This window comes from Trachemys scripta, chromosome 11 (assembly GCF_013100865.1).
Source record: "Trachemys scripta elegans isolate TJP31775 chromosome 11, CAS_Tse_1.0, whole genome shotgun sequence".
In the NCBI taxonomy this organism is placed as follows: domain Eukaryota; kingdom Metazoa; phylum Chordata; order Testudines; family Emydidae; genus Trachemys; species Trachemys scripta.
In genome coordinates this window covers 60,524,113-60,537,517 of record NC_048308.1, presented here as the reverse complement: position 1 = coordinate 60,537,517, position 13,405 = coordinate 60,524,113, and the positions used below count along the sequence as shown (strand labels likewise).

The window sequence follows — 13,405 nt, the reverse complement described above, 5'->3', positions numbered from 1 at the left end:
CACCAGCTGGGGGATCTCCGACAGCATGGCTGTGATGATCTGGATCACTCTGCACAAGGCCTGGATCTCCTGGTGATCCCTTGAGAGGGTGGAGTTGGGGGCATGATCCCTATTTCTGTAATGCCTTTCATTCAAAAGATCTCACACCACCCCTGTCGAGTACATAAATAAGATCATACCCATTTTACAGATAAGGAAACCGGGGACCAGAAGGATTAAAACTAGTCACCAAAGGTCACAAAGGGCTTGATTCATTTCCCATTACAATCAGTGGAAAAACCCCACTGACATAAATGAGTGATGGGACAGGTCTAAAATCACGGAGTGGCAAAGCCAGGAAAAGAACCCAAATCCCCTACTCTACCCACGCATCATCTGGAAGCTGCATAAGAGTTCTGTGTAACTGACATAAAATCAATTCATGACTGTGATGTAGGACCTCCTGATGCCAACTAGCAGAGCACACAGGGGTGCATGTGAATTATAACTAAGGCTAAGATTTCGTCATGGTTATTTTTAGTAAAAGTCACGGACAGGTCACGGGGCATTAAAAATAATTCACAGAAGCTGTGACCTGTCTGTGACTTTTGCTGCTGTGGCTCCATGTTTTCCCCGTCCGCCCACAGCAGCTGGGAGCTGCAGTGTGACCATATTTCCCAAGAAGAAAATGGGACACCCCCAGCCGCTCGCTCGAGGTGCCTCCGCCCCTGGCGCGGCTGTCACCCATCGCTGCCGGAAATCAAACTGCACCAGAAAGGAAGTGGGAGACACTTACCCTAGCAGACCATTGTATACTGTGTGTCTCACAATGGAAGTCGATTTGCACACTGAGTCAAAGGCTAATGAAGAGATTGTGGGGACTTTACCAGAAGAACTTAACAGGAAGAGGTGAACAGCAGGGGAGAGAGAACACTGTTTACTGGTAAAGAACATAAGACAGGGCTAATATATCTAGGGGTGCAGAAAGCCACCCTGACATCCTTCATGTGGGGGAGACAAGCTGTCAGCAGGCTTGGTCATGAAAAGAAAGTCTCAGCTTTCCTGGTTGAAAAACACTGTGAGCAGGATTTTGAGATCAGCAATAGACCTCAATAGACAAAGGGGTATCGTGTTAGTTGAGTTTAGGATCTAGAATGCATGTTATGATTTTGTTTGCTATGAAACCCTTTGTTTCCATTAATCCTACTTGATTCTTCACGAATCTCTATTCTTTGTTAAATAAGCATATTCTTGTTTTCACTATAAACGTATCTAAGTGCTTTGTGTTAAGTGGAGCTGCGTTCTAAGGTGTAACTAGTAAACTGTGGGATTTGGTTACTTTGGGATCTGGTAATTCTGAGAGTGTCCAGTGATTAAGGGGCTGGATGCTGCAGGGAGATGCTTAGAGGACTTTTGTTTGGAGTATGCCTATTGCTAGCCTAAATGATGGACAGGGGAGTCTGTGTGGGCTGAGGGGGAGTGCTTGTGTTTCCTGTGTCTGGAAAAATCAGGGAGCTGGCCCTTGGCAGATACAGGCAAGGCTTCCTCATGCTAAGAGCAGGTGGTAGGGAGGTGCCTCACAATGGTGACCCCGAGAAGCGTCACAATGATCCTATGCAGAAATACCCATGTAGGGACCAGAAAACGTCATGAGGGAATTTTTTCTATCATTGAGGGCTGGGAGAAGAGCATTCTTAACATGCCCTTGCAGAAGAAATGTGAAGTATTATTAGGGATGCATTTGCTACTACTTCAGGGTTAAGGTTGCATTCTGAAATTGGCTTAAAAACAGGACAAATTCCTGTTTTTCTCTACATAAAGGTGGCTTTTTGGTCTGAAATTTCAGTCTTTATGCCCTGCTATGCAGTTTTTAATTTCTTTTCATACATTTTTAATATGAATTGTCTGAAATGGGCTGTGTGGCTGAAATTTGTCCATGGTGGTCTCTTTCTGTTATTTTAAAAAGAAAATCTTGTCTATCCGCCCAAAATTGAATTAACCTTGATTGGATCTGGGGTGATGAGCAGATTTTAACAATATACATATTTAGGGTCATTTTCAGCCATTATTTGTCATAACTGAAAGATCCTTTTAAGAACAGGAAATTTACACTTTGCAAAATCACATTTATTACAATACTGTCTATAAATATTTTATGTAATCCTTCAGCATATATTGTCTTCCCATCTATCTCAGGCATTAGATCATTTTCCCCTCCTTCTCTGATGTAACTCCGCTTCTGAAACACCTATTAGTTAGGCAGTCTAAACAGGCAATGTGGCTCCTGCAGAAGACACCAATATCACATGGGTAGGGTTGATTTCCCATGTTTTCCCGATATTCTCCAAACTGCAAAGCTTTCTTTGACTGTAGGTAGGATTCTTAAGGGACCTCAGAATTTTAACTATGTTTTCTCAAATAGAAGAGGCTCTAGAGGGTAAACAGTGACACCAACTATTTACTAATATCTGAAACCTGTACTCAAAGAGGAGACGTGACCTTTTGGTTAAAAACCTTTTGAAAAGGTGAATTCTGCAATTCAGCACTAGTTATTTCTTCATTCATGCTACTCAAACAATGCATAACACTCTGTTCATGTGATGTCCCCTCACAATGTATCCACGGCTTACCAAAAAACAGAAGATAAACTCACCTAGGTAACACAGTCGGCTTTTTGGAATAACAAGTCAGTCAATCAGACCCTTCACAACCCCCAGGATTTCTTTCCCATCACAGATAAAAACATAAAAACATAAGAAAGGCCGTATCGGGTCAGACCAAAGGTCCATCTAGCCCAGTATCCTGTCTACCGACAGTGGCCAATGCCAGGTGCCCCAGAGGGAGTGAGCCTAACAGGCAATGATCAAGTGATCTCTCTCCTGCCATCCATCTCCAGCCTCTGTCTGTCAGAGGCTAGGGACACCATTCCTTACCCGTCCTGGCTAATAGCCATTAATGGACTTAACCACCATGAATTTATCCAGTTCTCTTTTAAACTCTGTTATAGTCCTAGCCTTCACAACCTTCTCAGGTAAGGAGTTCCACAATGACAAAAACATTGCCATTTTCTTGGATTATACTGTTTCATGCAGAGGCGTCAAACACATGGCCTGTTCTGCAGCTCAGATATGTCACGGAGGGCCCAAATGGGAGGAGATGAAGCGGGAGCTCAAGCTTGTTGGGACAGAATTAGCTAACCCCCTTTCTCCTTCTCCCACTGCCAGCCAGCCACTTTCACCTCTACACCATCTGGACTTGAGCAGGCTCCTTCCCAGCCTCTCTCTGACCCCACGCTCCTTGTTGCCCTCCTTCCCCACAGTGTAACAGGCTTGGGGGAGTGGCTGTTTCTCTCCCGCCTCACCAGTTCCTGCTTCTCCAAACATCCCCACCCCATAGCGTAGTTTCTTTGTCTCTCTCCCTCACTCTATCTGCTGCCGCTGCTGAGTCCTGAGAGTCCGGGCTCAGACGAGCAGCTGCTTCTCTGCCTCTCCCCTGGGTTCCTGCTGCCTCCAGAGACTAGAACCCAGGGGGCAAGTGCCCAAAGGGGATGGGTGAGATGTGAGAGAGAATTCACCAAAGTGGGAGGTGAGCACGGGGACTAGTGATAAGGGGAATGCACAGAAGGCTAAGTTAAAGAACAGAGGGAAGGAGATTGCATAAATGCATTTACTTAACAGATGCTAGTTGAAAGGGTAACTCAGCCCTTGCAGAACGAACTGACAGCCAAGTCTTATGGCTTCATAACCACAATCTACTGAGTTACCAGATGTTGTTTGTCTCAGTTGGCATCTTTAAAGAAGTCTGACCTTCTTCAGATAGTGTTTCATAAAGGGGATGAGAAAGGCCCGGAATCTATTTGCATACACACACACTCTTCTCTAGACCTGTTAGAAATACAACGTGTATATTGCACAAGTTTAACACTTATTACTCTAATTCTATGCACAACTAAAGCAAAATTAACCCTACACACATACCTGTTCTTCATTAGACGCACTTCTCTCTTTCGTGCAGCTTCCTCCGCTGGCTGGGTAGGAAGTGCTGGGGAGGAGGCCATGACCACGCCAGGTGCAATGGTGCTGGTGGGTGCTGTGCGAATCTGGTAGGTCTGCACATCTCCTGAGGCAGCTGAAAGGGAAGTATAGTGTTAGGTTACACAGCACTGTGAGAATCCACTGTTAAAATACTCTGTGAATAACACCTAGTCACCAATCTAAACATAACCAGATAAAACAAGGTGATGACTCTAGGCTACAATATAGGAGGGATTAGCATTATCTGGGTTATCAATGGTAGTTCATTCCTAGTTTAGTATGTTTATGGTTGCAATCATTCTTGCTGAAGAGGCTTAGCTTGTGTCTGACAACTAGATTTATCTGCAGCTGCTGATCCTACTGTACATTTTTCTTCCACTGGATTTCTGACGGTTCTATTTTGTGAACAGGCTAAGCAACCATAAGTCTAGCAAGGTAAGCAGGAAAGAGCTTTTAAGATCTTCCAAGGCAAACAGTACTTTTTAGGTGAACTCCAAATGACTAACTGCAGATGTGAAATGGTAATTGCATGCGTAAGTATCTGGGGGTTTTGTGCAGAAATGTAGGATTTGTATCCACAGCAGGCACACGTGCAATTTAGACACTAATCGTTGAAACACAGTGCATAGCACAATACTATTTCTTTAGTATGATCAGCTTTTATTTACTTGGGAGTCTATTGCATTATCACTATTACTTGAAAAAATAGCTTTTTAAAAAAATATACAAGACAGAAGATCAACAAGACATATTTTCCTCATACATATACATTAATCTTAATGTACTAATATTTATCAAGGCTTGAAAGTCTCTTCCTTGAATGACCTGAACAGAGTCAGAGCAAAATCAGAAGCATCTTTTTTTAACAATGTCTATTTTGTAGTGCCAGAAAGAGCATTAAAAAGAAACAGTGATTTCTAACTGGAGAGGGCAGTAAATTACTAGTAAAGGAAAATTCCCCTATGGAAAGAACATTGTGAACAGATCTCTGCCCAAAGAACAGGAAAACATTCCTAAAACTTTACTTTTAATTTATCATCATTACAGATAACCACTTGACAGAAATTAGGAACTCTCAAGAAATTTGTGTTACAGGTTTTGGGGAACAGATAGCAAACATTCTCTTGAAAGAGCTGAAGGAAATACGGTATGGACAAAACAAAAGTGAACTAGCTTTCAGGAACCGAAATAGAAGCATTTTCTATATCCAAAAATATCTTAAGTTTGTTCTGAGTGAGAGAAAATGTGACATATGGTTTTGTCTGAAATTTATTTTATCTGTTTTAGAATTTGATCTGTGCCAAAACTGTTAATTCCTTTTTCTGACATATTTGAGGGAATTATTTTGGCAAGTTAAATTCCCCTAGGACTAAACATAAAATGATGGATTATGAAGTTTCTTACCTTGTACAACAACTTGGTTACTCGGTACAAGAATCTGTTGTCCATCAGTGGTCTGTGCATATTGTAAAATGGTGGTGCCAGGCTGGGTTGCAGCTGCGTTCGTCATGGTCAACGTCTGAAGGCCCTGTACTCCATCTGTGCCATTGTTAGCCAGCTGTATTGCTCCTCCTTGGGTGATAGCAACTGAAAACAAATACATTTGATACAATAGTTAAAAGATTAATTTATTCGACATGGTTACTACAGTTTACAGCCCAGTTACAGAAGAACAGTTTGAAACATCTGAGTTAAATCCCTTGCACAACTACATACCTTAACATCAGATAGGTCATTGTAACTGTATTTTAGAAGTGGTCATTCTTCAGCAGTGACCTACTATTATTTCATTCAGTACCATAAGGTTGCCACCTTTCTGACAGACAAAAATATAGACCAAATATTGCCTCTCCTACCAATCACATCCCTAAGATAAGCTAAAGCCCTCCCAATGTAGAACCAAGAATTGTAGTATTTACTGAGTTGATGATTTTTTTGTTGGCTACGTGCTCTTTTCTCTTTTTTTCCTTCTGCTCCTTTCTCTAATTCCTCTCCTCTCCATGCTTTTCTCTTCAATTTTCACCTTGCTGTGTCCATTTTGTTCTCCAGTGTCTTTTCCTGCTTGAATCCCCGTCTCCACTACCTCTCCATCCCCTTCCCATGCATTGTTTCCACACACACATATCCAGTCTCTCATTCCATCTAATAATTTTCTTTCCTCTTCCCTTTCACTCCCACAATCCACTAATTTCCATCCCAGTATTCAGGCTGCAGTGAGAGCACATCTTACACAGATCCCCTCATTCAGCGCCTCTAGAATATTTCTCTGCTTTTCTACACATATATCAGGATGTATCAGGCAGAGCAGATATTTGCAGGAAAAATATTTGTACATCAATGGTAGAAGCAGAGTGTCAGCACCATCAATCTCTAAAAAAATCAAGAGGCAGACTGGGGAACCGACCAGGGAGCAACGATAGCACAATGCTTTTAAAAGGACACTTATAAGAGGAATAAGTCATTTGATAGATCTTCTCTTCCCCTTCTTGTACACTTAACAGCGAGTGCTCTGTTTGTTTTAGCCGATGTTTATAACTATTGTTTTATTGCTGCATCCTCCTGTTATTTTCCCCAGTGATTTGCATCAAAGGTGACATACCCATAAAATGTAATGAATAAAGAAGTTGCAAACACAGAAATTGAAATTTATTATGCATTTCAAATAAGGTTATTGAAGCCCTGCTTTTTTCTTGTCTATCTGAAAATGTAATTGCTACTTTATTATATATTATAGGTGTTAAAAATTTTTAAGCCAAAACTACAGAAATATTAGCTAAGAAGGCAAATTCTGAAATGCCCCAATAGCTTTCCTCTCCCAAGAAAGTTTTTAATTAAGCACTCTGATTAATCCCTTTTGTACCTTGGAAAGTAGAACATGTACCATACTAACAGCAACCAACAGGCCTTGTGAATGTAAGTTATACATTTTACACACCCACAGCTGGAATGTACTTAGAAGTCACAGACCCTAGTATATATATATATAGTCATGGAACAGGATTAATAAGGCTTCTGACATTGCACAAGGGTCAGATTAAACTAATGTTATATTGACTTCTTCTACCCCAGCCCGAAAGTCATGCAAGAATTTAACAGTTCTCTCTCTTCCTGTCCAACTACTACAACCAATAATAGATGTAACTACGTACTGTACTGCCCACTGCTGGTTTGGTAAATTGGAGTTGGCACTGTCACAGTGGTGATGGCAGGTGCTGATGTCTCCTCTTCGGACTTTTCTTCTTCAATCCTTGGCACTCCTGGGGCGTCTGAGGACAAGTCATTCAAAATTTTTCTGGCAAAGACAGTGTGTTGTAAAAATTTTAACAAAAAGTGAAAGTAAAATCAATTCTACTGGCTACTTGGTGCTGGGGAAAACTGAAAAGTGCAGCAAATAAGGAAATAAAATACATGGGATGGGAAGAAAAATTAAAGCACGCTTTAAAACGATTTTAGGTAACCATGTTAAAAATGCCATAGGAAAAGAGTGCTGTGGAATCAATCTAGGATAGCCTGTGTGTTTCTGCATACTTGGATCCAGAACTCACATTTTCCCTTTTTCTTCAAAAACTTCTTTATCTTTGATATACTTTTTACAAGTTTCCTGCTCTCTGTCACAGCAAGATGTGAAAAAAGAAAGCAAGGGCATTTAAAGCACCAAAGCTTCTCATTGCCACCATCCACACCCAGAGGACGTGTTCCTGCTGCAGAGGCCACCAAGGCCTAAACTTCACCCAGGGACTTAAGTTTCAAAAACTTAGCAGAAATGATTGTGAAGTGCAATCAGCTCATGACCTAGCATCCGTTCAGAGACAAGGCTGGGCGTTTAACGAAAGTCACACAATTAAGGCCACAGGTTAGGTAATTGTTCTGCTTGAGAAAGCTTTTGGACTTGCAATAGTAAAGGGGCGGAAAGAGCAATTTGGGTTTAATTACTGAGTTGGCTTAATTATTCAAAGCCAAAATGGACAAAACATATACTATAGAATCTCAGAGTTATGGACACCAGAGTTATGAACTGACTGGTCAACCTCACACTTAATTTGGAACCGGAGGTATGCAATCAGGTAGCAGCAGAGACAATAAATAAATAAATAAATAAGCAAATATAGCACAGTACTGTGTTAAACGTAAACTACTAAAAAAATTAAGAGAAAGTTTAAAAAGAGATTTGACAAGGTAAGGAAGGTAATAAAACTGTTTCTGTGCTTGTTTCATTTGAATTAAGATGGTTAAAAGCATTTTTCTTTTTCACAGTACAGTTTCAAAGCTGTATTAAGTCAATGTTCAGTTGTAAACATTTGAAAGAACAACCATAACGTTTTGTTCAGAGTTACAAACATTTCAGAGTTACGAACAGCTCCATTCCTGAGATGTTCGTAACTCTGAGATTCTACTGTAATCATAAAGGCCATGGATCTCACGGACTATGACTAGAACTGACTGGAACTGCTACTCAACAAAACAGCTGCCCAAAATGTTTGGGTCTACCACCTGGCCTCTGTGCTGCAACTGGACTGATAACTCTCTCTACCAAGAATATGGAGGAGTGGCAAACTCTCTTTTATTGACTGCATGCTCCATCATATGCAACTGCAAAAGGCTTCTTTAGGCAGCAAGGCAAATTGGGATTTTCTGTTGTGGACTGCACCCTAGTTCTCATCCAAAAACATTTGAAGAACCCAGGCCCAGACTACACTGAATTTTTCTGCCTGGCTTTGGTAGCCAAACCTATATATTGCTGTATTCCAGGGGTCGGCAACCTTTCAGAAGTGGTGTGCTGAGTCTTTGCTTATTCACTTTAACTTAAGGTTTCACGTGCCGGTAATACATTTTAACGTTTTTTGAAGGTCTCTCTATAAGTCTATATTATATAACTAAACTATTGTTGTACATAAAGTAAACAAGGTTTTCAAAATGTTTAATAAGCTTAATTTAAAATTAAATTAAAATGCTGATCTTACGCCGCTGGCCCACTCAGCCCGCTGCTGGCCTGGGGTTCTGTTCACCTAGTTCGGCAGTGGGCTGAGCGGGTCTGCGGGACCCCGGCTGGCAAGGGGCCGGCAGCCGGGACCCCAGACCGGCAGCAGACTGAGAGGGGCCGACGGCTGGGACCAAGCTTCTGCCTCCTGCACCCCCAGGAGAGAGCAGTGGGCGGGGGGGCTGAGTGGGGCAGGGACCCCGGCAGGCAGCAGTGTGTTATTAAAAATCGGCTCGTGTGCCGTCTTTGGCACGCATGCCGCAGGTTGCCAACCCCCGCTGTATTCCAAGGAGGCTAGTCAATTACCAAACAATTTAAGACAAAGATAGAAATAAGGCTTTGTTATTCTTATTAATTAGACTTTGTTAGTACCTAGGAACCCCAATTGAGGATCAGCTCCTCATTTTGCTAGGCGCTACACAGACAAGTAACAAAGACAACAGTCATCTCCCTGGAGAGTTTATAATGTAGGCGTTGGACAGGTGATGAGACAGAAAGGATGAGACAGGTGGACAAAATAGACAAACAAGATGGGGGGTTGGGAGGATGAGGTAATAATAAAACTGAACAGCAGTTATCAGAAAAGCAGAAATTATAATTACAGCTCACCACTTTCCTAACCAAGGCATGGTGGGTACTGTGAAGAGGTAAAGTGTTAAGGAGGAATTTCAAAGATGATAAGGCGGTGGCTTTACAAATTTAGATGGGGAGTTTCTCCCATGCACATCAGGTGGTGTGGAAAATGTGCAAGATATCTGAGGAAAAAATGGACAAGCAAAGTGAAGGTGGGGTCATCAAGGAGCTGGTTATGGCTCCCTGATTCTGTGGGCTGATCTCTACCAGCCCTGTCCCTGATGTAAATTACAGCAGCCTGGATTATGCTAGCTGAGAATTGGCAGAACACTGCTGTACTCTGGCCCCGACCCTTTCTGTTCCAACACGACCCTTCCGCTGGGGTGGGGAGGCTGGCTGGCATAGGAGCCAGGTACACCAGCTTTACACCAGTTGAGTTTCCTCCTGCCTAAGTGGCACATGGAAGCTGGCTTGAGGGGGACAGAATCTGGCCCTAAGTGACTTCACCAAAGCTACAGACGGAGTCAGTGTTAAATGTGGGATTAGAACGCATGAGTCCCTTGTTCTCAGTGCTCTGCCTTGTTCACTAAACTCTGTTACCTCATTTCGCTCAACTGCCTTTTCCTTGTGGTCAGAGGTCATACTGGGTGCTCAACAGAGGAAAAAGCTCAGCTGCAGACAGCTGACTAGGAGGAAGTCTGTGGCAGATTTAACACCAGTAGCCCTCCCCTCCACAGCTACAAACACACCTGGGGCACTCATAAAATCTAGAAGCCTGCCGTCATGACTTTAATGGACCCCCAAAGACCCTGAATGGCTCTAGAAGGGGACACAGAATAACCTGCACACTCTAGGAAAAATGAATAACAAGTTTTCAAGCCAGGTGACTGGCTTATATTTTCAAGCCAATTTTCACAAAAAAGGGCTAGAAACTTAGAGCTGGATTTTCAGATGTACTGAGCACCAACAAATCACTTTGACATTGAGGGGAGCTGTGACTGCTTATTAAAATTGTGTAGTTAATATGTTTTAAAACGAAAGGTGAGATTCTCATTTTAAGGACCCCAAATCAGAGATTTAGTGTGCATATGATTATGGGTCCCAAAGCCAATTCTGATCCAAATAAGTGATTCCAGTACTGTCTCCATATCTGCTACTGACATTGTCCCTGCACATTTTCTGAAGATGTGGGGCTCATTCTAGACCTTCAATGCCAAAGTAAGGATAAATGTCAATTTCAGCACACCAAAAAGCATTGCTGAATGGAATTACATATAATCAATTGCTCCACAGGACTAAATTTTAAAAATTGATTCATTACTCAAATACAGAAGAAAATTTAACCCTGCCAGAAATAACCTTTCTTTGTAACATTCGTGGGCATTTACTAAAGGAAGACATGAATATCTGATTTAAAGAAAAATACCAGTTGTTCTGCTGCATAAGTGCTTGCATGCAAGTTAGAGATGCCCAAGGCTAGCTCTAACTCACACCCAAGACATTCCTGATTTCCAGCATTTTGAAGAGAATAATACATGTAAACTAGCTTGACTAGGCCACTTCCCTCTCTGCTGGGCACCTGCAGCCTGTTTGGTTATTAGCTAGTTTTCCCCAAGAAGCATGGCAAATTCTAAGAAATACCAAAGCAATTTTAATGAGCCACACAATGTCATGTTTCCACTGAAAGTCTCAGGTGAAGGAAAGAATTAAATCTGACTATTGCTAGTGTTTCAACATTAACAACAAACAGAAAAGTTGATTCTACAGAGACTACAGAATACACAGCAGCAACCTGCCTGCACATTTCAGTGGCGCTCCAAGAATTAAATATCTGTTTATGCAACTTCTAAGGCTTCTCTCACAGTTGTACCTAAATGCTACACATATAGATTTATTTAGCATTGAACTTATTCTCAACTGATTTTCTTTCCTATCTCTCCATAATGGCAGATATTTGTCTCTTCCTCTATATCTTATTCTGCTTATCTCCTGGCATCCCATCAGAAATTGGTCATGGAAAGGTGTCACTGAAGGAATATTTTAGTAAAAAAGGTAGATCTCACATTAACTACAGAAACACACTATTTGTCTACCCATTTGTTGAATAAATGCATCAAGCAAAATGCTTCAGCTTTTAACATCCATACCTGTAGGAGGGTCGTCTGGAAAGGATCTCTCTGCGTTTCTGAGAGTCTGTGACACTGTCCACTGACTCCTGTGAATCTTCACTTTCTGCAATAGTGGAGATCTGTAAATAAGAACAGAATAAATTTACCACTGTAAGCAAGTTTAACAAGCCACTTCTACAGTAATAAATCTATCACTATAAGCAAGTTTTCACAGTATGCGGAAGACATTATCAATACAAGTACTATACAGGACTTTGACCTAGAAAATCAAAAGTAATAGTTGATCACTGGTTACTGGATACACAGATGCCCAAAGTCAACCATCTAACTTTAGAAATGTATTTAACAATTAAGTCACTCAAATGAGAGAATATATAATGGGCAAATTATTATAAATAATGGTTCCACCCACTTTTTTCTTTCCATAACTCCTTCTTTCTATCCTGCTTCCATCCAGTCCAAAGAACCAAAGCAAGGTAGGCAGTCAGGTCTGGAGACACAGTAACTAGAAGCAACGTGGGATTGAAAGCAGAAGGGTCTGGAGACAAAGGGAATGAGGAGTGCAGTTGTGACAGAACCAATTATAAAACTCTACAAGGATATGGCGGTCCTGCAGGAGCCTTTCCTGATTTCATGCAGTATACTTGGTTCTTAAGGCCTCCTTGGAGCCATGCTAAAGGGTTACACAACCATAGCAGACTGTGAAGTATTGGACTGTAAATATCATCATTCAAAATACATTTTTGCATTTCATCCTCCGTTCTGAATTCCAACATGATTTCATCATCAGTCTCTTACCTTGAATCACTAGAGCCAGAAACTAGTGCCACATACCACCTGAAAATTGTGCAGCTCCAGATTTCTAACTGGATAAAACATTAAACTCTAACTCCAATAGTCTGAGGTAGGTAGAGGCTGACAAAAGTACGGAACTGAAGCAATGCAAGGAAATAACCAAGATCATTATCAGAATGATCCAATTTTAAAGCATGAGTGTCACCTAATTTTTTTTTAATCAATACTGGTTTAAATACCTCTATTAAAAAAATCTCAATAATTAGCTTTTAATTTAATTTAGTTCTCATCTCTGTGGGTTCCCAATGCCCAAAAAATGATTTACCATCCTTATCTTATGTGGTCAGTAACAGCCTAAATAGTTCCTGCTTCCATGTTCAGCAACACTAGATTTAAAAGGTAATTTAAAATGTTGCTCAGAGAAGGAACCACAGTAGAGATTAAGACTAAGGCTTTCTGGACTACTGAAGCCTTTCTCCAAGTCTCTAATAAATTTTGAGATTGGCTTTTCATCCTGTGAATCATGAACTGTATTGTCTTTCTTTGTTTATACAGCATCAAGCAATTATTAAGGTTTTATAAAATTAATGTTCAAAACATGAATATTAAAATAACTTATTGCAACCTGCCAGAGGTAGAAATGCACATGTAAATCAGTACAAATGTTTTCCAAGAAGCAAAAACTTTTGATTCCTGAACATCAGCCACATTAGTAAATTGGCAATCTCTAAAATTCTTGTTGTTGTTCATTTAAGATACAGAAATGAGACATCTTAGAAGTCACTAAACAGACATAAAAATGGTCTAGTAATGTTAACTTTGCAGCAGGTAAAAGCCAGATATAGAAATAGTATCAGCAAAAAGCATAACCTAATAGGCTTACCAACTTCTAGAGGGAAATGAAACTCAATAATGTA

General features: G+C 41.0%; 1 protein-coding gene across 3 annotated transcripts in view; it reads right to left on the bottom strand.

The window, feature by feature from the left end:
* The window catches only part of CREB1 (cAMP responsive element binding protein 1), a 44,145-nt gene that overhangs the window by 4,819 nt on the left and 25,921 nt on the right, over window positions 1-13,405 (bottom strand). Inside the window, exons 2-6 of one of the 3 annotated variants that reach the window (XM_034785251.1) lie at window positions 12,106-12,231; window positions 11,712-11,812; window positions 7,163-7,279; window positions 5,418-5,600; window positions 3,957-4,107 (exon numbers count right to left, since the gene is read on the bottom strand). In XM_034785251.1, coding sequence (XP_034641142.1) covers window positions 3,957-4,107; window positions 5,418-5,600; window positions 7,163-7,279; window positions 11,712-11,812; window positions 12,106-12,119 — 566 coding nt within the window. In that variant the 5' untranslated portion in view covers window positions 12,120-12,231. Of the gene's footprint in view, window positions 1-3,956; window positions 4,108-5,417; window positions 5,601-7,162; window positions 7,306-11,711; window positions 11,813-12,105; window positions 12,232-13,405 lie in introns of all 3 variants that reach the window. The other 2 variants (XM_034785249.1, XM_034785250.1) reach the window with 2 other exon arrangements.